This window comes from Labrus mixtus, chromosome 11 (genome assembly GCF_963584025.1).
Source record: "Labrus mixtus chromosome 11, fLabMix1.1, whole genome shotgun sequence".
Taxonomy (NCBI): domain Eukaryota; kingdom Metazoa; phylum Chordata; class Actinopteri; order Labriformes; family Labridae; genus Labrus; species Labrus mixtus.
In genome coordinates this window covers 12090330-12117554 of record NC_083622.1, presented here as the reverse complement: position 1 = coordinate 12117554, position 27225 = coordinate 12090330, and the positions used below count along the sequence as shown (strand labels likewise).

General features: G+C 38.4%; 1 protein-coding gene and 1 long non-coding RNA gene across 5 annotated transcripts; both read right to left on the bottom strand.

The window, feature by feature from the left end:
• Positions 1–475: 475 nt before the first annotated feature.
• On the bottom strand, positions 476–27225 carry LOC132983665 (sialic acid-binding Ig-like lectin 10). 4 transcript variants are annotated; one of them, XM_061050086.1, is made up of 9 exons: positions 27040–27225; positions 26288–26360; positions 25597–25944; positions 25139–25450; positions 22386–22649; positions 16369–16656; positions 1796–1895; positions 1035–1134; positions 476–949 (listed from the first exon to the last, which is right to left on the bottom strand). In XM_061050086.1, the coding sequence occupies exons 2-9, from the start codon at positions 26331–26333 to the stop codon at positions 647–649; spliced, it is 1761 nt and encodes a 586-aa protein (XP_060906069.1). In that variant the 5' UTR covers positions 26334–26360; positions 27040–27225; the 3' UTR covers positions 476–646. The 4 variants fall into 4 exon arrangements, with proteins under 4 accessions (XP_060906069.1, XP_060906071.1, XP_060906070.1 ...); XM_061050088.1 differs by lacking the exon at positions 16369–16656 and adding an exon at positions 2119–2396 and having other exon boundaries at positions 1796–1890; positions 27040–27224; XM_061050087.1 differs by lacking the exon at positions 16369–16656 and adding an exon at positions 2124–2396 and having other exon boundaries at positions 27040–27224.
• On the bottom strand, positions 5804–7579 carry LOC132983117 (uncharacterized). Its single transcript, XR_009674785.1, has 3 exons — positions 7395–7579; positions 6642–6714; positions 5804–6277 (listed from the first exon to the last, which is right to left on the bottom strand). It is a non-coding gene; the product is annotated as an uncharacterized LOC132983117 (long non-coding RNA).

Sequence of the window (27225 nt, the reverse complement as noted above, 5' to 3'; positions counted from 1 at the left end):
CAGGAGCTGGGGATCAAACCCCCAACCTTCTTGTTGAGAGACAACCTACTCTACCAACTGAGCCATAGCCATAAGGATATCTGTTTTGGTTGTAAATACTGATGTCCTGGTTGAAATTGGGCGATAAAAACTACTGTTCAATGATGCAGAGTTGCTATAATAAAGACTGTTGTTCTTACGGCTGTTGTGGTGAAGGAATTTTCAACACGGTGAGAGAGAGAGAGCTTATATGCTACACGGACCTCACTGAGTTCAGGGCCAGATGAGCCCATTTTCACATTAAGTAAGTACTCAGTCCGCCGTTATGTATTCTGTAGCAAAATCGTACTGTACAGGTTTTAAACAAACATAATGTTTTGGTTATAACTGTTGCAAAGATATCTTAAACATACTACAGCCAGGTAAAAATAACCAAATTAACTTTGAAGAGAACCAATACGATCCAGTTAATATACAAAACTATAGACAAAGAATGTAAGTTTCAACATATTTTTACTTCATTTTGTTCTTTTGTGGAAAATGGACTGTAATGGACTACAATTTAACTCATGTATCGATTAAGAGCAAGCAAAAAAAAAACAATTAAACAAGAAAATATACTATACGAAAGAGCACAGCATTATCAAAAGTTCTTAAAAAAATAAAACTACAAATTAAATCCTCCCTCCAAGCGCTTCTCCTCGAGATAGGAGCGACCTGACTGATTTGTGTCCCCAGAGCTTCCTCCCACCTTCTCCCCTTTACTCCTCCAAATCACATTAGTGTAAATCACATCTTTGCTTTCCTCGTTTTTCTTCTCTGAACTTGTACTGGCATCTTCTGTGTTGTTTCGGCTTGAGCTTTGTAAGTTGGTGCTGATTGGCTCAGAGGTAGTTGCAGGTTGGGTGACACCTGGTTTCTTTAGCTCATACATGTTGACATAAATGTCCTCATCTGTTTTGTTGGGTTCCTACAATCAAAAGGAAATGTTAGTTGTAAGGTTATTGTGCTTAGTCACATTAAGTATAAAACTGCTGGATTCCAAGATAAAATACCTTATTTCCTTCTCCGCTTGGTAGAAGTTGGCTTATAGCAACTGTGCTGGTGTTACCTGACCCCTGACTCTTAAGCAGGTTGTGTTGAGTCCTCTGAGCCCTGAAAACCAGCAGAGTATAAACTTACAAGAATATACAGAGTTTTCCTGGCTCAAAATGAAGCAGTGGTGGTACCTTTCCTACCTTGTAAATGTTTTTATGTACTGTGTTTTCCGACCTAACTTTCAGTTAATGCTAGTCTACAGTGGAGATTCTTGTTGGGAAAAAAGGCATATGCTTTTTTTAATAATGTTTATCCTTCCCAGGACTGGAAAACAGTTTTTAAAATGTCAAGCTGATTCCATGATTGTTGATCCTGACTGTGTGATTATGAACTCCCGCACTTTATGCCTTAGTGTAAATGTTATTTGTGACAATAACAAGTTTCAATTTGTTTTTTTCCATTTGGTAATGTATATTCTTCTGTGGAATTTATTCAGGCCTAAATTTATATATAAAAAAAACATGAATAATTAATTTAACAGACTAGTAATTCTGTTGCCAACTAGCAAGGGTGATGAAATTGAATTGTTTAGATGGCAAGTCTTAACCTGGATAAGACTTGGTCTGCTCATAATGCCAAAAAATACTTATTTCAAGACTCAAATGAACACCACAAAGAATCTGTACCTTCACTCAAAAAAAAAATCCCAGTAGGAGGTTTTTAAACATTTTGCATAGTGGTATTCTGTACGGTTTTGTTTGATTTGCTGTTACCCTACCTGATAACAAAGAGTAGAGCACATACTAGCACTAGTAGTGCACATATTACCACTAGGAAGACGACAATGGTGGGGATGAAGACTGGCAAAATCACGCTATCTGAAACATACAAAGGAAAATATGGGATTATTATGGATTATGGATTATTCAGATAGGATCATTATTACAATAAATTCGCACATAGGTCATAAAGCTCTCCAGAGGAAGTTTTTACAACCACTTTCCCATTTTTAAAGCTTTCTTGTCAATACTTAGTAATTATGAGAACAAATTGTGAAATGTGCCGCTTACCAATAAGTTATACTCAGTTCAGAGACAAACCTTGACTTTCTGCAGATGTTGGAAGGCTGTAGAAAATAAATCGCTGAGCAACAGATCCCAGAGAGTTTGAACTGCGACAAAGCACAGTGAAGTGATCCTTCCATTGTGCTTGACTCATGGTGATGAGGCTCACACCTGTAAACTCTTCTGAGTGATTGACAGCTAACCCATCCAAACTCCATTGTAAAGTGGGAGGAGGATTTCCTGTAGACTCACAGGAACAGTTGACCTGGTTAGCAGTTTTGGTGCAATCAGATGAGGACATGATCTGTGGAGCATCTGTAATGGATGTAGGGAAGGGAGACAAGTAGAGGGTCAACTAAATCTATGCTTTATCAAATTTGCAAAAGTAAAAGGTAAGGTTTATGACTGTAAAAAACTACAAGTTGACTGGTTGTGAGTGAATGAGGCAAAGAACTTATCTTCCATCACGTGCAGCAGGAGCAGTCAGAGATATACACACGTCCAATAATGAACAGGCTGATTATATTAAAGGGATACTTCACCCATTTGCATTAAGCTTGGTATCATTAGAAACCTGGTAGTATTTTTGAATGGTCGTGCATCCCGCCTTCATTTTCCCCTGAGATGGGAAATCTTTATATTTTTAAGTCTGAAAAGGTGCTTCCGATGACGCAAAAATCATTATTTTTGCGTCATTGGAAGCTGTTGCGGTTAGCGGGGTAAAACTACAACGCTAGTTCCTCATATTTTCGACCACTGAAGCTACAGACCAATCACAGATCAGTGGGTGGGAACTCACTCCCAGAATCGAAACTTAACGTGCGCCATATTGCTTGGAAGCTATGCTAACAAGTGTCTTGGCTGCTGCCGCTGGCCGCAGCAGCCGAGAAACAAAGTCAGCAACCTCACGGCTATATTGCTGGCCGCTGCCAGCTCAGCAGCCGAGACATAATGCCTGCCTGTCGGCGGCAGTGAGGATGAGGAGCCGGGGCGGCTCGAGCTGGGGTGGACTGGTAGTGTCAGTGCTCTCACTGTTTGCCTATGGACACAGACATAGAGTCTGTTTTCTGCCAGGAATTTCCAAAATACCAATTCCTTCTGGAAGAAATCTCGGAATCAGTTGAGGAAACGGCCTTATGTGTTGAAGTAAATACGTCTGTAAACCTGACCTTAGTGGGAGTGGCCTGTGGTGCTGTGCATTCTGGATTTGGTGTCTTTCATCCAAATGAGCCAAAAACACACTTTCTGTCATATCTCGGCCAAGAAGGCACCAACTTCAAAATGTATTTCCCATTTCTACTACATGACCCAATGTCAGTACAGATTCATGTTTCAACGGGTGAAGTATCCCTTTAAGTGTCTAATATTGTCAAAGCTAAATCAGGAGAAAACTTGTTTAAAGGATTAATAATTTATTTTTCTCTGATGGATTTTTGTTTTTAGTCTGTAATGTTGTAATGCAGGGGCGGTTCAGAGGGGAGCAGGGGGGAGTCTGGGAACTACTGCCTGCAAATAATATGTTAAGAAAAAAATAAAGGCCAGCAAATATTTTTTTTTATAATTTCTCAATTTCCTGATCTGATGACATCGAATCGATCGAATCTGTGACTTAAATTTATTATTGATTAAACAAAACACAACGCCTTCTCAATTAAATGAACTGTAACATATGTTTATAGGACATAAAAACAAAAATTGTTATTTTGGCCGGTAAAAAAATATGTTTGGCCGGTGATTTTTTTCATCTACCTGCCACCATGGCCGGTGAGTCAAAAAGTTAATTTTGGAGCCTGATTGTTTTACTGTCTTAGCCAAAGAATAATGAGTTGGGTTTATTGGACTTCGATCTCATCTGAAGGAGTCTATTTTTTCATACTTGACTTTTATGTCATCTTAAAGGCTTTATATGCGATTTTTCACACTTAAATATAATAGAAATCAAGTACGTCCTCTGAAAATAACTCTGTGAGTCATGACTGTCTACAATGGGTGTAACACCCGAGTCACACTGTCTGTGATGCTTTCCGAGTTTTCCGAGTCCTATCTTCAGTTTGTTTACATCGCCCGGACGACGGCTAACTCCTCCCCTCGGCGTATAAAAGTTGTTTAATTGAGGGACTAGAGAAAAGAAGAATAACATACTGTACTCAGTGCTTAACTGTGTTTCTAGATCACGGTCATTTCGGGTAAATTTACATGCAGTGTGAAGATACGAGCATAATAAAGATCGCTAGCATTAGCATGCTAACGCATCAATGCACCGCAAGTTGTTTTGGTTTCATGCTGGTGCTCAAGGGCGACATCTGCTAGATCAAAAAATTGCATATAAAGCCTTTAAAGGGGCTATATGTAACTTTCAAAAATACTGCGTTAGTAGCGATACCGCATGGCTGTTAGCCGAACTGCAACAGTAACCTGTTGCCCGCTCTCCCTCGCGTGCTCGTCATACATGCTTGTACATACACAAACGAGCATCATCATCGGCCGCGAAACACTGGATATTTACCGGCATAATGTTTACAGAGGAGGTAAGTGGTCATACACGTGAAAGTCTGTGAAGGAGTCTGTGTGTCTGTATTCATTCTCCATCCTACAAACGACAGTCTCGGCAGGAACTGGCTGAGAGCAGGAGTGTGTGATGAGTTTGTCCGCCTTTGAGAGCTCTTAGGGTGGATAGAAGTGTGTGGAAGGCGGCCTCTGGCTGTAGCGGGAGTGTGTGATGAGTTTGTTCTGTTGATCTCTGTAAGCGGAGCGGAGTGAGGAGGACGTTGAGAACGTGCATAAAATGTCACTTCCTGGAGCTTTCGCGGAAAATACGACCCGGGGAAACTTTTTATACAGGCAACACAGATAGACAGTGAACATCTACTTTTTCACATCAGTTAACCGTTCGCTTTTTAATGGGCGATAAAAAAACATTTATACATGTAAAAAGTTACATATAGCCCGTTTAAGGACTATATTAATTTGTTTCAATGTGAAATTTATTTTTGTGCTTTTTGTGCCTTTTAATGTAGAGATAGGACAGTGGATAGAGTTGGAAATCATGGCGTGAAAGAGTGGGGATTGTCATGCGGGAAAGGAGCCACAGGTGGGACCCGAACCCGGGCTGCCCGCCTGGAGGATCACAGCCTCTACACATGGGGCGTGCGCACCAGCCACTGCGCCACCAGTGCCCCATTAAAGCCAACTTTTAAGCCTAAAATTAAAAAGAATTATGGATGTTCATTAAAAAATGTCAAGCATCTTTACTCTTTAGATATAGTAATATAACAACAACAGCATTCAAACTACAATTATATAACAAGGCATAAGTGGACTAATTGTGTGGCTCTTGGTCCCAATAAATCAAGATCATTAAGAGGTAAACAGTCAATTATGATGTATACATGTATATAAGACAAATGTACTCACACGTAATGTCAGCTGTTAAACTGGTTTTCACAGATGACTCAGTGCTGCCATCTTGTTTTCTGTAGACAGCAGTACAGGAGATTTCCTGTCCGTGATGGAGGTGTGATGCTTTGAAGTTCAGCACAGAGATCTTGACTTTAGTTTTGTCCTGATTCTCCTGCAGGGTCTCCTGACCTTCACCCAGGCCGGGGCTCCATGTCAGATTTGGAGGAAGAGACAGACAGGGAGCTGGAGCAGAGCAATTCAAACTCACTGAGGTTCCCTCTTTCACCTTCAGTGTGGGCGGAGTCAGAGTCGGTTGTTCTGTTCAGAAGATACATAAACATGTATAAGCAGTTATTTCTCTCTACTATCAAAGGTTTGATTTATCTTTATTTTAAAGTAATCAATGATAAGGTCAGAGAACTACTACATGACTGAACTGTTAATACATTTAATTTGAAACCTACCTGTGACTGAAATTTTCACATCATCAAAATTGTATTTCAGACCGAAACATTCCAATCTAAAAAAATACACTTTGTTGTTTTGCATGTCATTCAGGGTTGTGGTGCAGTCTTTTTTTGTTAGGTCACCAATCAATTGTCCTTTCTGTTGTGGATTACTGCTATCAAACACAGCAGGTCCATTAGTACTTTCTTTCCATAATGCTTTACATGTGTTATCTAATTTGACATTATATTGATCATCTATGTCAAAGGAGCAGGGGATTGTCACACAGGATCTCTTCAGAACCTCTATAGTATTTGGTATAATGCTCCCAAACTTTCCACACAGGGCACCTGAAACACAAGAAACAAATCCTTATTACAATTATACATTTACAATACAATCCTTATTTATATTGAGTTCATAATGTCTATATTACTAAAATCAGCAATGTTCATTGCACGTGTTTCTGTTAAATAAACAAACAAAAAAATGAAGTCATGATATATTTTATTGATGGCTCTATTTCTAAAAATCTTATCAGTATGCTTTCAATGATAAAATAGTCTTCACATAAAACTCAGAGGATTCATCATTTTCACACAGCTTTTTTACATTAAAGTTGTGAATTTAACACCAAATCTCTACATTATGACATCAAGAAAGCAGAACACATTAGTAGCTAATTTCTTTGATAAATATAAGTGAACATCTCACCTTGCAGCAGACAGCCAATGAGGAGGAGAGTCAGAGCTGCAGCCATCTTTGTGTTTCAGAAGAGGCAGAAAGTCTGGAGAGAATACATGTAGATTTACAGTTTAGTTTATTTCGCTCCAAATAAACTTAGATTTCATTTTGAGGCTGTTGTTGAATGTGATCTTTGCAGAAGTTGCAGATGGAGAAATATCTTGAAATGTTTAAATCTTCATCAATGTGGAAAAGGTTGGATCCAGAGTTTAGTTAACTAAATTGATCCCAACAAAAATAAAAGACTTGAAGGTGTGCAGCTTCTCATTTTAAGGTTTAAATTGAAATCTTTCTGCATTTCATTCAATTCATGTAAAGATGCTCATTATTAAAACGTAGAAGATGAAATGATAATAAAATAAAAAACAAGAAGTTTGACTGCCTGCCTCAAGAAAAAGAGACAAATGTTGTGTTTTTTCTTTTGTTTCTTTCTTTGTTTACAACCTCTTTAAGGAAACTATTTGATCAGTAATAATGCCCAGAAGAAAAACTGCATGCGAGCTTTAAAATGTTTAAAAATTGATCAGAGTGAATGTTTTTTTTCTTTCCCCTGTAACAAAGTTTATTTGATCAACCTGCAAGTGCAAAAATGATGCACTTGTTGTACTCTCCTGACAAAAGTAGCTTTATGACATCAAACATGTTGATTTGTTTTATTACCCGAAAAAGGATAAAGTTATTTAAAAGCTACTTAAAAGTTACATAAAAGTTTTATAAACTTACCTTTTTGTCAGGTCTTTTTGAGCAGAGAGGTGAAGGATGTTTAGAGAAGTGAAGTTCCTCATCATTTGGCCACCTTTCCAAACAGCATGCAATAATTGACTTAAAAATGAGGAAGTAAAAAAAAACAGCAACATTCATATTAGCACGGAATGTTGTGTACTTTTTATGAGTTATTTTTAATGCAATAACATACAGGAGGTGACAACTCAAACTTTTCTGTCAAAGCGTCCTGCCTAATCATGAAGCATGAAATAAGCAGGCGACTCTATAAATTACATTTCTAATCATAACACAATTGTGAAAAAGCACTTTAATTCTTACTCAAAGTCAGCAATTGTATTTTTTTCCCAAGTGAAACTGAAGGACAGTAAATATAAAATTATTTAAAGGTGTTTTCACATTAGGTACGATTGTTTTCTTACAGTGTACAAATGTATTTCATAAGTAACATATTCAAATTTGTGGTGTTTATAGGATCAGCATTTTTGTAGCCTTTAGTTGTAGTCAGCAACATTAGCAATATTATTTGCAAGAATAAACAAACAACAATGGCAACTGTGTTCCACATAAACCATGGCAGTAAATACTGCAAGGTTGCCAAGCTAATCCCCATCTTCTTTTGCTTAAGGTTTCAGAGTCAAGTGCTCTATTTATTGATCGTAACAGTTCGATCAAAGAATTTCTGACTTGTTATTGAGTCTGGACTGATCCACACATAGACTTTAAGGTTGTTGTCTGTTCTTCTTAAATTTTTAATCTTCAGGGTGCAGCTACCCTCTGTGGCTGCTCCCTTTACTGAGGTGCGTCCTCTGAACTGTTGTTCCACTGTAGGAGGATATCTGTCATACACCACAGGATAATACATCTTATTGTATTGATACCAGGTGACCCGGACATGAGCTTTTGTCTGACATGGTACCACAGCACAGCTCCCCTCCACTGCAGTCACTGTTTTAGGTACAGTGATGTTCCAGCTTCTCACCTGCTGCAGCACAGAGAAGCCTTTGTGTGGGGGAGAGGAGGAAGAGGAAGGAAGGGTGAATAGGTTAGCAGTTGACAACAAATGTTTATTGTTCAGTGAAGTAAGGCTGACGACAAAGAAAAGTATGTGTCATGCAACAGGAAATGAACAACAGTGAAAGCTGCTTTTGAAAGCAGAGTTTACTGTACAGCCATTTGTCATACAAAGTAACATTATGAGAGCTGACCCCGCGATTATCGGAAAGGAGGAATCAGGCCGATTTGAGGTCCGATTATCCGGCAGTGTGAGCCAGGCTTAAGTCGTACCTGCTGTACAAATAGGAGGACATTACAGACTTTTTTTGCTGACTTTCATACAGAAAGAGCTCGTAAAGTGTTGCTGTTTAATTGGGTATCGTTTCTTTGCTTCTCATGCAGGGATCAGCTGGTGGCTGTGTGTGACAACAATCAGTAGCTTCACTAGGTAACGTTTCAGCCTGCTGTAGTCTGTATCTGTAAACGTAGCCAAACTATGTTACAGAGGGGTGTGTTCGGTCCAAAAACTGAAGATGTAGTTCCTTAACGCACGTGCCTTTTATATTTCAGTCTGATGTTATCAGATTTTAAAAGTACTTTCAAAATAAAAGGGGAGTTCAGGTTTATCTGACTGTTTGAAGCTGTAGAAAGGCAGAAAGAAAATGGAAAAAAGTCAAACTCCAAGTCTCTTATGACTTGCTGCTTTGACAGAGTCTTGGTATTGAGCAAAGGACTTTTTTAGCAAGGACAAAGTACTTATGCGATCTCACAACACAAAACTTCAACAGACCCAAGGTTAATAAAAACCGTAAACTCACTGAGGCCACGTCCACACGTATACGGATATTTCTAAAAACCCGTTTCCTCCCCCTCCGGTTGCAAAAAAAATCCCGTCCACACCAGCAGTTTTTAAAAAATCTCTCAGTCCACATGGCAACGCAAAAAAGATGGAAAACGCTCACATAAGCATGCCAGGCCAGTAGGTGGCGATAATAGCTGTATCTCATTCACATCAAACACCGTAAAGGAACATTGCGAGCATGCAAGTCGACTTAATTACGTCACTATTACAAAAAGCTCCGTTTTAACTGTTTTAACTGTTCACACGAATACAAGTAAACGTGATTTTAAAAAAATCTCCACCTTGGAATGCGTTTTTCAAAGACTTCGTTTGCAGTGACCAAAAACTCAGTTTTCAATTGTTTTCATGTGGACGGGAGGCCAAAAGGGAGAGAAAATACTCCGTTTTCAAAAAAATGTGTGTGTATGGGGCCTGACTCACTGACTACACCTCTCCAGTCTCTTGCACAGAAAATTACGAGTTTTTTAGAATTCTTTGTGGAAAAATCAATTGATATAAAAAAGCAAATTTTACCACCGTCTGCACCACAGCCAGACCCTCGGTCAGCTGTGCAATTCTTTAATCGATTTGATCCATTATCTCTCTCCTCTCTGCAAGAAATAATCCTTCATTTGAAGCCCACATCATGGACATCTGCTTGTATTCTCCGTTGCCTTTTTAAAGAAACATTTAAAATTATTAGCATCCTCTCCTTCATCAACAGCTGCCTCTCCATGGGATTCTTCCAGACCGATTTTAAACATGCAGTGGTTTAGTCTCTTTAAAAAAACCTAACCTAGATCCTAACATTTGATCAAATTTTAACCCATTTCGAAACTCCCATTACTATCCAAAATTCTCGAAAGAGTAATCAATAAACAAATGAATCAATTTTTAAGCAATAATCAAATATTTAAAAACTCCAATCAGATTTTAGAGAAAACCACAGCACTGAACAGCTCTTTTAAAAGTTCTTAATGATTTGTTTTTAGCAGCAGACAATGGGGACTATGCAATTTTAATATTTTTAGAGTGGAGATCTCAGCGCCGCATTTTAGACAGTTGACCACAAAATAATTATCACCAGGCTTAAAGACTGGGTTGGGATCCAGGCTAAATATGCTCAAATCATACTCGGAAAACAGAAGTTTTAAAGTATGCCTAGGATATAGCTTTTCTCCCTCTGCTGCCCTCACCTGTGGGGTTCCTCAGGGCTCAGTTTTATCACCTCTTTTTTGTTTTTCCCTGTCCATGCTGCCACTGGTCTCCCTAATAAGGAAGCACGGTTTATCCTTCCACTGGTTTGCAGATGACATGTAAATATATATCCCTCTCAAAAGCAATAACCCCCACTCCCTGCAAATACTACTCGAAAGACTGGATGGCACAAAACGTTTTAATACTAAATGAGCAAAAAAAGTAGGTAGTTCTGTTTGGCCCCCCTGACTCCAACCAGCTTTATCTGTAAAACACTTGGCCCACTGTCATCTTATGTAAAACCCTCTTCATGTGTGTATATATATTTTATTGTCTTTCTTTGAAGCTGCTGTTGTTTTTACACCTTGTAAATAAAGCACATTGGTTAGTTGAGGCTGTTTTTAAACGTGCAAACTTGACTTGCCTTTGAATTATCATAATGAAAATTGTAGCAATGTGGATAAAGTGATGAAATATGAGAATATGATACATTGTTAAGATGCAGAAGATGTATTGTGATTCGTAGGCCATTCTGCAAAACGATCTGTGACAATCTCACCTGTGAAACTTTAAATTCGATGTACCCTTAGTTCACAAAAAAGGCAATAAAATATCCATGCTACTTAGTCAAATAGCATAAAAAACTCAGAGCTCTCTCATATAAGACATGCCTTAGGCATCAGTATATGAGTAAATATCAATGCTGAAAAAGTCAGCAAACATGCACATCAGTTATTTAGGTGCTGAGTCGAAAAAGTCTCTAGATATTCCCTGTCAGGCTCGAAACAATTTTATTTCATGTACTTATAACAAATAAATGAGTATATATTTGGGAGTCATAGTGTTGTGAGTCTTTGTGCATCATAAAACTCTTCTATTTTTTATTTTTGCGCAGTAAATGCGTATATTGTAAAGTAACAGCCAAAGATAGAAAGAGGAATCTAGAGTGAAAAAGAAGCGATGACTTGCATCAAACAGATCAGACTCGAGTCAAACCTTGGTTACTGGGACATTTATTTATTTATTTACACAAGCTCCTCATTAGTCATTTCCTTAGTAACATCTATTCTTCCTAAATTCACACAAAATTAACAACTGAGACCCCGAATTAACTTTTTTTTTTGTTATTATTGGTTAAAAAAAAGTGGAAATTTGAATAATTGTATTCTTTAATAAACAAAACCTGTCACTAGCTTAAAGAACATAAACATTAAGGCACTCTAAATTCTAACTTTTTTAACAAGGCTTTGTACCTGGCAGAATGTTGGTTTGCTTTCCTATTTCCTGTTACACTTGTGTTATATGCTATGTGGTAGTCTTGGCAATGGTATGAAGACACACAATTTGAAGATAGCTGAAAGATGTTGCTAAGGGGCTTTCAAAAGCTTCACTTGATTTGGTTGACATATAGAGCATTGTGTTGATTCCCTGCCTGAACTAACGCAACACTGAATTTCTATTGCTGATTTAAGAACTTTTGATATTGTTTTGCTCTCTTGAATGTATATTTTCTTTTTTCTTGTTTATTTTCCATTAAAAAAATATATGGCCTTCAAATAAAATCTTAGATGTTTTTTCCACACCGAACTTGATTGACAATTTTAACTTGATTTTCATTTAAAATGTGCCTCTGTTTTGTGCTCACAGTTTGGTTAATTCCTTGCATTGAGACCAAGGACAACTAGTCATTCTTCATCACCCTGCAGGTTATGGGTCTGCAGTAGTTGCTGTAAATTCATTGAGGATGAAATGCCTTCAGTGTTGACACAACTTGTAAAAAAATAACTGCAGCTAGCCAGCATAAGAGAACTGAAGTCACTATGTTTCTTCGTTTTAGTTTCAGGCAGGGAATGGAGTCACGCTCGACTATCATGCCAGAGTTTCGGTAACAGCTGATCTCACACAAGCCTCAAGCTGATTTGCTTCAAAGCATTCTATTAGCCAAAAGTTCTTATGCCGCTTATTTAAACTGCTCTAGCCTGCCTACTCTTTGCTGCTCCCTCTGCAAGCCACATTTGCAGCCCTCCTCCACCCCAGCTCCTCCTTGTATGCTGCAATGACTTGCATCAATCAATGTCATGCTTGTCATTGATGCCTGCTCTGTTTGGCTTTGCTGCTTATCTCTGCCTAAAGTTTTCCTTGTATGCATTCAACTTAAGAACGTGGAAGGTCAGGGAGATCCCAAAACAGAGCCATACCGCCGAATATAAATAATTGCAATGAAGTACATTTTCTTGACAAAGTGGTCCTGACTGAACTGTAAGCTATGTCTGCATCACACTCTTTTCTCTAAATTTAACCCGGGCATATTCACATTCAGAGTCCTTCTTCACATTTCTAGGCTTCACTTCGTCGTATAGATTTAACATCTCTACTGCATTGCTCACAAAATTCAATGCTCCCTCTAAGCGCTTCTCCTCCAGATAGGAGCGACCTGACTGGTTTGTGTCCCCAGAGCTTCCTCCCTCCTTCTCGCCTTTGCTCCTCCAAGTCACACTAGTGTAAATCACATCTTTGCTTTCCTCGTTTTTCTTCTCTGAACTTGTACTGGCATCTTCTGTGTTGTTTCGGCTTGAGCTTGGGAAGTTGGTGCTGATTGGCTCAGAGGTAGTTGCAGGTTGGGTAACACCTGGTTTCTTCAGCTCATAGGTGTTGACATAAATGTCCTCATCTGTTTTGTTGGGTTCCTACAATTCAAAATAAAATGTTGGTTGCTTATTGTGCTTATTTAGGTCACATTAAGTAGAAAACTGCTGGATTCCAAGATAAAGTACCTCATTTCCTTCTCCACTTGGTAGAAGTTGGCTCATGGCAACTGTGCTGGCGTTACCTGACCCCTGACTCTTAAGCAGGTTGTGTTGAGTCCTCTGAGCCCTGAAAAAAACAGCATAGTATAAACCTACAAGAATATACTGTAAACAGTTTTGTTATTCCCACTGGTAGTTTAAAGTTGAGAAAAAATTCAGAAAACTAAATTGAGTTGTTTTAACATGTCTCACAGCTCTCGAAACACAGGATCACAGCGTCTGCAGGAAATTTTTTTGTCATAATGTTGTGCCAAGTGTGGCTAGCATTCGCAGTGCTAGCACTGCCAGCTTCCATGCAGGTTAAAGGGGCTATTTGTAACTTTCAAAAATACTGCGTTTGTAGCGATACCGTTTAAAGTTTATAAATGTGGCCTATAAAACTGAATCTCCACTGTATAAAAAAAAAACATCACTGGCCCGACCATTGTAATCACTGGCCCAGGAACTTTACTTTTAATTCGAAAAATAACAGTCACCAATTTACTCTTGAACCATTGTGATGCAAAAGTCAATTACAACTTTTATTTAATTAATTGAGCTCTAATTCTAGAAAATAAAAATATTGTTATATTGTTAATAATGTTTATTCACCATGCTGGTAACTAAGAGTCTACTTAATCTGATATTAATATGAGGCTGTGATAGAGCTGGAATTCTTCTGATCACCTTTCTCTCCTTCTTTCTTCTCTGTGAGAAACTCTTCATCCTTAGATCTTTAGCTCAGCTTTTGTCGGGATATGATGATTTTAAAACCGTTTTACCAAACGTGTGTTTTAGTAGAGAAAACCTGCGCTAAAATCTGTGTGCGAGTGTACAATTCGAGTGTAGCTAGCGCGCTCGCGGAAGTTACAGCAGTGAAGCCGCCAGCTGAACGTGCAATCAGCTGGCCCAGACTCTGTCAATCATTCATCCGGGCCAGCGGGCCAGTTATAATGTCGAGCCCTGCGTTATGTGCCCTTTTTTTGGAAGTAATTTGGCCTCGCTCACGTCTTTCTGTTTCTCCTCCGTGTTAGCCGCTTACAAGAGCTAGGCTACTCAGGGGCAACAAGCGGTGCTGCAGAAATGTCGCTGAGCAACGAAATATCGCGAGAAAACTTCTAAGTAGTTTAAAAAATAAAATCGATGTTCCCTTTTCCATATCAAGCATTAATTAAATATCGATCGACTCGAGCTTCACGATATATCGCCCAGCACTAGCTGAGAGCAGGAGTGTGTGTGATGAGTTTGTCCGTCTATGAGAGCTCTTAGGGCGGATAGAAGTGTGTGGAAGGCGGCCTCTGGCTGTGGAGGTGAAGACCGGGAGTGTGTGATGAGTTTGTACTGTTGATCTCTGTAAGCGGAGCGGAGTGAGGAGGACGTTGAGAACGTGCATAAAATGTCACTTCCTGGAGTTTTCGCGGAAAATACGACCCGGGGAAACTTTTTATACAGGCAACACAGATAGACAGTGAACATCTACTTTTTCATATCAGTTAACCGTTCGCTTATTAATGGCCGATAAAAAATGATTTATACCTGTAAAAAGTTACATACAGCCCCTTTAACTTCCACATGCCTGTGCTTTTTACACTTTGCTCTGGTCAAGATACGCCACTTTAACATGAGATAGCCTACATACAACTTTTATTCAATTTTCAAAATACAGTCAATCCTCTCTGCGCTATGAGATGCCGTTTGTCTACTCTGCTGGTTTACATCTAGGTAGTGGAGAATTAGTCTTTAACTGGAGCTCTAACTTTGGCTGGTGTTGGGCAGCATTTCAGAAACAACATTCTTATGTTTGCATGTACAACGGTCACAGTACAGGACATACTCTGTAAATCAACTTTTTTGCTGCAACATACTAGAGCAAAACTTACCGTACAAATATTGATCGCCTAATCTGTGACACATACGCATTTTGACTTAGATTGTTAGACCACCGCTGTCCTCAATGAATTGAACATACCTTTGACTGACGGTTGCCTTTAGATAAGCACAAAACATGAATATTACCAATAACAATTAATTTTATTGTTGTTATTATTAACTGGTTAATGGAGTTAATACACACTTACTATGTCATTCCCTTGTTCAACATAATTCTTATATAACTGTACCCATGTGTTGCTCATGCTTATATAACAGACGTTTGTAAATACATTGAGGAGCTAATAATTAGCCAGCTATTGGCTGTGTACTGTCCCCCTGCTGCAGCTGAACGAATGGGAAGTTTAGGGGAATCACTGCTATATAACAGCTGCAGCTCAGGAGAAAGCAGAGTTGTGGTGGTTTGACACTAAAGTGTGTTGAATTATCTCGCATGCTACGTTAGTCCGTTTATCTTAATGCAAGGCTAGTTGCAAAGCTTAATGCAAAGTTGCCATGAGCAAAATAGAAAAGGAGATCAGTGGTACATCGTAAAATCACAGGTCGGCCATTTCTCCAGTCCTTTTGGCGTCTCATAAAGCTGCATAGAGTCATGGTTATGTCTCACAAACAGACGCAGAGCAGAGGACACTATAAATAACACAAATACATTGGCAACATTTTCGATCCACAACATTTGACTGAAATTGTGGGCCTCAATTGAAAAATAAAAATACCCTGGATAAGACTTGGTCTGCTCATAATACAAAAAAATACTTAAAATGTCAAAGATTTTAAATTGAAGACCAGAGGAACACCATATAGAATCTGTATCTTCACTCAAATAAAGAATATAGAAATCCCAGTAGGACGTTTTTAAACATTTTGCATAGTGGTATTCTGTACGGTTTGGTTTCATTTGCTGTTACCCTACCTGATAACAAAGAGTAGAGCACATACTAGCACTAGTAGTGCACATATTACCACTAGGAAGGCGACAATGGTGGCGATGAAGACTGGCGAAATCACACTATCTGAAACATACAAAGGACAATATGGGATTATGGTTCAAGCTCCGCTTCAGACGAAATTATTATTTTAGTAAATTCGGACATAATGTAATAATAATTCATTTTTCACATATTAAAGCTTTCCAGAGGACGTTTTCTTCATCACTTACCCATTCATGAAGCTTTATTGGCAATACTTAGTAATTATGAGAACAAATTGTGAAATGTGCCGCTTACCAATAAAAGTTATACTCAGTTCAGAGACAAACCTTGACTTTCTGCAGATGGTGGAAGGCTGTAGAAAAGAAATCGCTGAGAAGCAGATCCCAGAGAGTTTGAACTGCGACAAAGTACAGTGAAGTGATCCTTCCATTGGGCTTGACTCATGGTGATGAAGCTCCCGCCTGTGCCATAACTGACTGCAAACTCTTCTGAGTGATTGACAGCTAACCCATCCAAACTCCATTGTAAAGTGGGAGGAGGATTTCCTGTAGACTCACAGGAACAGTTGACCTGGTTTGCAGTTTTGGTGCAATCAGATGAGGACATGATCTGTGGAGCATCTGTAATGGATGTAGGGAAGAGAGACAAGTAGAGAGTCAAGTAAAGCCATGCTGTATCAAATTTGCAAAAGTAAAAGATAAGGCTTATGGCTGTAAAAAAAAAAAAAAAGTTGACCAGCTTTGAGTGTCCAAGTGTATGAGGCAAAGAAAAATTCTAGTTCCTCCATGTCAATCGGTTTTCATTCTGGGCCTGTGTCCACAGAGGGTGCTTTTAACACTGGCAGCGCCTATTTTCAATATAAAACCAATGTAGTTCAGTGTTTTCAGCACTCAGCGTCATACGTTTCTTGAGCCTGCATTCACTCAGCTCTCAGCTGAAAACAATTCCACTTATGGAACAGCACTACGCTCTTCTATGTCACATCTCCATCAGCGACCTATGGCGTTTTATCCCAGCCAATAAAATTGCGCCCGCACATGAGAGCCGTGCAACTCAAACAGCCACACGCATATTATTTTTGCAAGCGCTTGCACAGCATTCTCGCGCAGAATTTATGTGCTCGCGCGAGCAATATTGTATCCTGCAAGGAGAAAACCATGCTTTGAACACGAGCAAAATCTCACCCTGAGCACGTAACTACAGTGCTCTCTCGGATTTTTCTTTTCGCGCTCAAAGCATGGTTTTGTCCTCTCAGGATACAATATTGCTCGCGCAAGCAATTTCATTTGAATGATTGTAATTTTACTTGATATGCACATTCTTACTAAGCAGACCATTTTAAGGGTAAAGTTAACATTTGCTCGTCTCTAATTTAATTATAGAACCTCATATTATAACACAGTGTTTCCCCTACCATTCAGGTCGTTCGGGGTGGATTACCCAAAGTGATCTCCCACCACCCTAAAAGAAATGCACTAAATACTTTATCTATGTATATTATCCATCCATCCATTATCTATAACGCTTTTCTCCCTTTATTTACAACAAAGGTAATCCTCTACAAAAGAAAGTTTTTATGGATTTGAAGTTTCCAATCAAAGGAAATTAAAGATAAACAAAGAGATTTTCATACATTTTGAAAAATTTAACTGATGAATGACATCTACAATGTATATCTATTTGTCTTGTGGTTGATTGAAAACTTCCCAGTTCATTTTCAGCCTTGCAGAAAAACGGGCCTCTTTTTCGAGAAGCTTTGATGTTTAAAACATGTCCAGTCTCCATGAAAGTCTCCTCGACTCCATCAGCTCTGTACCAGGTGTAGTTCTTTACAGCTGGGTTGGCATTAGCACTGCAAGTCATTGTCACATTTGTGTTGGGCCACGCAGGCTTAGGACAGTCAAACAATGGACTTGGGTCTGCACTTCATTTGAGTTATTCACTGAGATCACAAAGAGGCCTAAAAGGACTCTTAATCCCAGAATCCCCTGCGGTACTTCACACCTATGCGTGAAATAAGGGGGGAACGGAACCTCTCTCTCCTCATTGGAGGGGACCTGAGGTAGACCCCCCATGGAGCAGGCCAGGCTACAAAGCTCCAAGACTTCCATTGTTCTCTCTCTTTCCACGCGCTGACTTCAAGAGTTCGGAGACCCAAGCTCACCTCCTGTTTCCTGCAACAATCTTCCTTTGTTTTAAGTTTTGGCGCGCAGGTAATCCGCGGCCGGCAGTGTTCCAAATCCCGAGCTCGGCTTGTCCATAGAACGCATCTCAGTTTCTCGGAGAGCGTCAGACTATCACAGATTATCAGAAAGTTAACGGTCTTATTCCGTCCTGTAACAAAAGGACATCAACGGACATCTTTCCACTCGACGGAGAACCAACGAAGCCACTCTTGCTGTAAGGGACCCTCGCCGCCATCAGACGCCTCTGCACCAGGACGGACAGAAGATCTGTTTGATCGCCGGACTCCTTTTTCCCTTCACCAATCGCGGGCAAAGCGATTCACAAGTGAGGCTTAAGTAGGTCTGGGCAGAATTAGCTTTAGAGAGTGTTTTTAACAATTGTTTGATTGAAGCAGAAACTGTAATTTTTATCTTTGTTGGACTGTCGCGTCCTGAGTTTTACCTGTTTAAAACTCTTGTTGTTTCCGTTTCGGACCGCTGCGTCCTATATCTGTTTAGCGTAACAGCGTTATAACCGGGTATTACTCTTCTGATCAGAAAGGCCAGTGTAAGCCGTATTAACTTGAATTCGGCCATTGGTTTGTTTCTGTGAATTAAGGGAATTACTCTGAGTGGTGGCGCGGAAGTCGGACTGTGATCCGGCCTCTTCAGGCACGCATTTCTCTCCACCTCTACGCTCCTCTTTTATCCTCTTTTCTTCCCCTTTGACTAACAGACACACACACATATTCTCGGGTAGACGTACATCTGGAGACTAACTCCACCGCGCCATTACACACATAGGCTACACAAACACAGAGATCTATACACTCGCAGCCATTCAGACGCCTCAGACACACAGATCGTGTAGGGCCGAACTCGGTCTCTTTTAGATATTAAGGCCACATTAGGTCTTTGTTAGGTGTGCGCCATCGGAAGGGCGACCACGTGGGACGAAGCAATCTCCCCCCTCTTCCCCTTCTCTATCTCTCTTTCATCCACAGACACACACACACACACACAGACACAAACACACATTCACACCCCTTTCACAAGCCTTGCTTGATAATGTTTGTTGCTTAGATTAGTTTATAATAGTTATTTGTTTGATTAAGTTCATTGATTTTGGATTGATGTTGCTTTGTTTAAATGAATTCTGTTATAATTTAAGAGAGCAGTTGTTTGTGATTACTGGTGTATTTGCATTGTGATATAAGCTGGGTGCGAAGGCTTTGTGTATGGATTTCACGCCTTCAATTTATTAAATATAGTTATTAATTATTAATAATATTAGTAATTAAATAACTAATTTGAGACTGATTTGAGTGATATTTTGGTTATATTTACCTGAATACAGGGTGGTGCCCCAAAACGAGATTAAACATAGTTTAATGATATTTTATTTATATTATTAATAATTCAAAATAATTATTAAAGAATATAACCAAAGTTGACTTGATACAACCCCAACATTTGTGTCTTCTTGCACTGGACCAGAGGGACCGACTGACACTGTGGTCCTTTTGGGTGAATCTGAAATATTATTACAACATTAAAGTTCTCCGTCACTACGACGGATTTCCGTCAATTTCACTATTGTAATAATTTTAGTTGGTGTCAATCGGACAAATAAAAGTTGAGCAAAATGAGTCACTGTTAAACTGGACCATTTGACAACACAATTCTTATTAGCTTAACAAGCTATCACTAGTTTTCTCTGATACATTTAACGACTGGGTGACAAGTGGGTGAAAGTTATGAAGTACAGTACTACATGAGTGCTGCACAAATTTTAAAAAGCCTTCTTGTCCTCAAAGAAAAAACCTCCTTACTCCACTGAATTTATAGAAAATGTTTAGTTTGTTTGCTAGTTGCTTCTCAGATTCAGATTTATGATGCAAAATAGGACGAATACACGAATGTCACAATATCTTTATGTGCCCTGCTGGCTATATATGTAAATAAATAAATATGCCTATATATTTTTTATTACTCTTTACTTTAACTTAACTTAGTAACTTAACTTTATTTATATAGGCATACAATGAATTTGACATTGGTCACATTTGTCAAAAAGAAGCAAGGCCATATCTGTCAGTCTAGATTTTGAGCTTTTAATACCTAGATCGAAAACACAAATTGAAATTGGTTATTCGTTGTTTTATACGTTGAGAATTTTTTTTTTACTTTAATCCGTGTTATTAACACAACATGAATATTAGGCTGTCCCAGACGATGTGCTTATCTCCTGGTTTCATACTATCCTTCATTTGGTTGCTGATTTTTTTCATGTGATTCTAAAACATGTCAGGCAATCCTTGATGACATTGCCCCTTTCAGAATAAATCAAGCCAAACAAAACGCTCTTCCCTTGCTTAATAACTATACAAGACATTCAACTAAATGTGTATGTTTTCTTGCTAGGCTCTGGGCCTTCCAAATCTCCACCAATGCCCACTTGTTAGCTGCAGGGTCATCAGCTGGGGCCTACCGCTCGTAGATGATTTGCACCTTAACCCAGAACATCTCCAGTTGAGTTCTTGTTCAATTTTAATCCTCCTGGACTTGAGCTCTGCTTTTAATACGAAAGACTATGATATCCTCCTGAATTTCCTGAAAGAGTACAATGGCATTAAAAACACTGCTCTGTACTGGTTTCAATCTTATTTATCTGGCAGATCATTCTGTTTCTGTGATACAATTTTCCTCATCCCCTTTCCACCTCACATTTGGTGTTCCCCAAGGGTCAATTCTCAGTCTATTATTTGCTCTGGTAATGGGCACCTCTGGGAAATGGCGTCTTCATTAAAATGTTCAATATGTTCAAATGCACTGCAAACCCAAAGTTTCCCCCACAACTGATTTAAAAAACGAGGTGGGTCTTCTAGCTTTGCTGTGTACCATATTACTCTTTCTTTTTTCTTGTGTTTTCTTGTGTCTGCTACTTCCTTTTGTCTGTTAAGAAAAAAAACAATAGCTTATAGTCTGGAGCATTACTGGAAAGTGGATTAGGGTGTGAATACTGCCATGAGCCTTTTTTCTCCACTCAGTCGTCTTTGTCTTATCACTGCATGTACTGAACCATGAGGTGGAACAAATACCATTTCAGGCCTTATAACCATCATAAAATCCAAACTGGTGAGTAATGAGAAAATTCACTCCGCTTACAGTGTGAGTCGATAAAGACAATAACTAATCAGAACACAATATATTTTTTTAGAGAGTGGTGAGGACGGCGGAAAAGATCATTAAGACTCCACTTCCTCCCATCCAGGAGATTGCAAAAATCCGCTACCTGACCAGGGCTCAGAAAATCAGCAGAGACACCTCCCACCCCCACCAAGGACTGTTTTCGCTGCTGGACTCTGGAAAGAGGTTCCGCAGCCTCCGAAGCAGAACTTCCAGGTTCTGTAACAGCTTCTTCCCACATACCATAAGACTTTTGAACAAAAAATTAAATAAAAATCCCTCCATTCCCCCTCAAACCCCCACATAGGACTGTAAAATACAATATAACATACATCACAAACGTGCAATATATTTATCTGTATAGAAATTTTATACATAGCTTTTCTTTTTATATCTATTTATATCTGCACCTTGTTTTTCTATGTGAATACTTGCTGCTGTTTTTATCCTGCACTAACGAGTCAAATGCAACAAAATGTTGTTCTTATCTGCACTGAAAGTACAAGTTTGAATGACAATAAAGAAAGTCTAAGTCTAACATGAACATTATAATACGGGGTGTGTATGGGACTTCTGGTTCTTTTTTCTTCTGCATCAGTTCCATTTTTTGAAAACCAGAGGTTGCTGCGTGATATCATCTTGAGTCCCATGCTTATAAGAATGCCATTGTTTGTTTGCAGTGCCTCTGACAAAACAGCTTATTTAAAGATTCAGTATGAATCTAGAATATTTTGGGGGTACCTGATGGATTAGATTTTTTGAGGTAATTTTTGTGTTGCCTTAGGGTAGCCTTGACCATATTTGCTCCAGCAGTGCATTGTTGTGCAACTCAATGCTGAAAAGCGTCAAATCCTCTGTGTAGTTGCTTTAAACATCTGTACAAACTAAAGATGTTCATTATTAACAAAGATTATTTACATTCCTCATTTATAAAACGCTGCACAAAAGAAGCCTGACCTACCGGCATTTATGCAAATGTTTCAAACGATACCTACACTGAACATCCATCTGTGTGTTGTTCGATCTTCCACTTCCCTCTTCATTTGCTGCACGGCAGAAAAAAGGTCCTCTCTCCCTAGAAGCTTTGATGTTTAAAACACGTCCAGTCCCCATGAAAGTCTCCTGGCCTCCATCAGCTCTGTACCAGGTGTAGTTCTTTACAGCTGGGTTGGCATTAGCACTGCAAGTCAGTGTCACATTTTTGTCTTCTTGCACTGGACCAGAGGGACTGACTGACACTGTGGTCCCTTTGGGTGAATCTGAAAAAATAAAGTTGTATTTTTTGAATATGTAGTTTATTTGTGATGAGGGATAGAGAAGAGTTATGCCTTAATCCTGAACAAGCCCTGTTATACATCAATAGAAACAGCTAGTAGGACCAGTGTTGGTCTGTAACGTATCACTAGTAACGCGTTACAGTAATAATATTACTTTTACAAGTAATGAGAAGTGTAACAAATTACTAATGAAATTCCAGTAATAATATTACAGTTACCCACACAAAAATAACTTGTTACTACATTACTGTTGTTGTTATTACCCCACTTCAGATTTATGCAACAAACCCCAGATTAATTTTGTTGTGCACCTCAGACAAGTAGGAAGGTAGCGAGCTTCATGGTTGCCAGATATGCGGATTTGGGCTTTTTTTTAGTTGCCGCCGAGGGTTGTTTTTTTTGGCCATTGGGCTTGTTTTGTCATTTGTTGTCACACATACATGGCAACTCTGGCTAGCTTGAAAGATGGAAGCATACATGTATTCAGCGGCTGGAAATATTCCCATTACTTAAATTTTGTCGACAGGAAAGATGACAAGAACATCATTGTCAGATGTAAATTGTGTCCCAGTACCAGGACTCTTTATACTGCAAAAAACAGGACTTCAAAACTCCTTAAGCACTTACAACATCTGACGACAACGCAACAACATGAAGCTTGCGTAAATAAACTCCACCAATGAGCTGCGGAGAATAGCTGTAGCCCTACAATGTCTACAAATCAACCAAGACTGGATTTTAATCGAGGACAGCTAAAAGCGAAAAAGAACTAATGAATGTTGTGGCTTATTACGAAAAGTAATATAACAAGCAGTGTAACATATTACTGATGGCAGGGAGTAATAAGTAAAGTAATTAAATTACTTAAAGAGTTATGAGTAATATATTCCTTTTTTCAATAACGAGCCCAACACTGAGTAGGACTATAACGGTATGTGTACTCGTGCAGAGCCATCACGGTTTGGTCTTCACCGTTCAGTGCATTCATTTTTATTTATTTTTATTAATAAAATTTAAAGTTATAAAGACAATGCACATTCATAACATTTCTGTAATGCACAAGTTTAGCCATCATAGACAGCAGCAATATGTAAAACAGACTAAAGTGGGACAACAAAATTGTAAATCTAGAAGCACATATGAAACACTTAAAAGAGAGATGTGCATTAAAACAGGACAGTAATACTGTTCTCCTGGTAAAACAAATAAGATACCTAAAAGCAGGACATCAAAGCAGGAGACGTAGGCCTACATGAGACAGCATACCAATTAGAGGTGGGGGAAAATAGATACAGCATAGAATCACAATATTCTGCTAGTGATATTATATCAATTTATAGCTGCCAAGTATCAATATTTTCTTTTTATTAATAGCAAATATGTTTTTTTGTTTTTTTTTAATTGCTGAAGGGGTTGCACAATTCATTTTGAGCAAGTTGCATTGGTAAAAATGACTGCAGTTGTTCAGTCATCCGTACATGTTTGTTTTCAGTAAAGTTTAATCAGACTGAAACACCATCAGTTCAGATTGTGAGGTGCATGCAGCCATTTTCTTTTATAACAGTGTTGGTCAGTCTGTGGGCTCGACTCCCGTTGTGTAGAAATGAACAGACAGAAGTGAGACGAAGACTGAGAATTTTTCCTTATTTGACAAAACAGTTCTTGGTTTAGTTTAATTTTGTGTACATAATATGCAGTTAAAAAAATGAAATTCAATATATTATATCACAATTCTATGTAATGCAAAATGTTTAAAATCACAAAAATATCGTATCGTGACTCAAGCATCATTATAATATCGTAGCTTGGGGCCTCTGGTGATTCCCACCTCTAATAACAATGTAGACCTATGACGTCTATAGTACAGTGTTGCTTCCTCAGCGGATAAACAGTTGGTGGAAATATGAAAATATAAACTTTACTATGTTTGTCACCATCTTAATTTGTTTTTGAAATGGGAGATTAAAGTCCAGTGTTACATTCATTTATAATCAGATACAACTGTGACCTTTAACCCTGTGATGAAAACACTGAGTGTGAAATGATCTGTTGACGTCTTTGTGAAAAACATGCAGATTGTTTTCTTTATGTTTAAGTATTGACAGGAGTTATTAAACCACTGTGTGACATTAGTCATCACTGCTGTTAGCTTACGTGCAGCTTGCTGGTTTGTTGTTGCATGTTCAAAAATGATAGTATCATCAGCGTACATTAGGATGTCTTCCCTAATAGCATTCGTTTATTAGATAATTTATGTAGAGGCTAAACAACAAACCCTGTTCATACAATGAATACATCTACAATCAAACATCTGAGTGGAGAGAAAAGAAGGTTATCACACATGGCAGTATGCACACCCCAGGTGACGGCCATGCTCGTAACTGTTTGCTAAATGATTACAAAACAACAAACATAGAAGAAGAAGCATGTATTTTATGTAATCAATTTAATCACAAGACACACATACTCACATGTAATGTCAGCTGTTAAACTGGTTTTCACAGATGACTCAGTGCTGCCATCTTGTTTTCTGTAGACAGCAGTACAGGAGATTTCCTGTCCGTGATGGAGGTGTGATGCTTTGAAGTTCAGCACAGAGATCTTGACTTTAGTTTTGTCCTGATTCTCCTGCAGGGTCTCCTGATCTTCACCCAGGCCGGGGCTCCATGTCAGATTTGGAGGAAGAGACAGACAGGGAGCTGGAGCAGAGCAATTCAAACTCACTGAGGTTCCCTCCTTCACCTTCAGTGTGGGCGGAGTCAGAGTCGGTCTGGGTGGATCATCTGTTCAGAAGGTTCATAAACATGTATAAACAGTTATTTCTCTCTACTATCAAAGGTTTGATTTATCTTTATTTTAAAGTAATCAATGATAAGGTCAGAGGAGTACTACATGAATGAACTGTTAATACATTGAATTTGAAACCTACCTTTGACTGAAATTTTCACGCCATCAAAAAAGTATTTCAGAATGTCACATTCCAATCTAAAATGATACACTTTGTTGTTTTGAGGTTGCATGTCATTCAGGGTTGTGGTGCAGTCTTTTTTTGTTAAGTCACCGATTAATTGTCCTTTGATTGTACTCTGTTGTGGATTACTGCTATCAAACACAGCAGGCCTGGTATAAGATTCTTTCCATAAAGCTTTACATGTGTTATCTAAGTTGACATTATGTTGATCATCTACGTCAAAGGAGCAGGGGATTGTCACACAGGATCCCTTCAGAACCTCTATAGTCTTTGGTATAATGATCTCAAACTTTCCACACAGGGCACCTGAAACACAAGAAACAAATCATTATTACAATTATACATTTACAATACAATCCTTATTTATATTGAGTTTATAATGTCTATATTACTAAAATCAGCAATGTTCATTACACGTGTCTCTGTTAAATAAACAAACAAAAAAATAAAGTCATGATACATTTTATTGTTGGCTCTATTTCTAAAAACCTAAAATAATCTTCATGTAAAACTCAGAGGATTCATCATTTTCACACAGCTTTTTTACATTAAAGTTGTGAATTTAACACCAAATCTCTACATTATGATATCAAGAAAGCAGAACACATTAGTAGCTAATTTCTTTGATAAATATAAGTGAGCATCTCACCTTGCAGCAGACAGCCAATGAGGAGGAGAGTCAGAGCTGCAGCCATCTTTGTGTTTCAGAAGAGGCAGAAAGTCTGGAGAGAATACATGTAGATTTACAGTTTAGTTTATTTCGCTTCAAATAAACTTAGATTTCATTTTGAGGCTGTTGTTGAATGTGATCTTTGCAGAAGTTGCAGATGGAGAAATATCTTGAAATGTTTAAATCTTCATCAATGTGGAAAAGGTTGGATCCAGAGTTTAGTTAACTAAATTGATCCCAACAAAAATAAAAGACTTGAAGGTGTGCAGCTTCTCATTTTAAGGTTTAAATTGAAATCTTTCTGCATTTCATTCAATTCAAGTAAAGATGCTCATTACTAAAACGTAGCAGATGAAATTATTATAAAATAAAAAAACAGGAAGTTTGACTGCCTGCCTCAAGGAAAAGAGACAAGTGTTTTATGTTTTTTACTTGAGTTCAGTTTGTTTACAACCTCTTTAAGGAAACTATTTAATAATTAATAATCAGTAATAATGCCCAGAAGAAAAACTGCATGAGAGCTTTAAAATGTTTAAAACTTGATCAGAGTGAATGTTTTTTTTCTTTCCCCTGTAACAAAGTTTGTTTGATCAACCTACAAGTGCAAAAATGATGCACTTGTTGAAAAGTAGCTTTATGACATCAAACATGTTGATTTGTTTTATTACCCGAAAAAGGATAAAGTTATTTAAAAGCTACTTAAAAGTTATATAAAAGTTTTATAAACGTACCTTTTTGTCAGGTCTTTTTGAGCAGAGAGGTGAAGGATGTTTAGAGAAGTGAAGTTCCTCATCATTTGGCCACCTTTCCAAACAGCATGCAATAATTGACTTAAAAATGAGGAAGTAAAAAAAAAACAGCAACATTCATGTTAGCACGGAATGTTCTGTACTTTTTATGAGTTATTTTTAATGCAA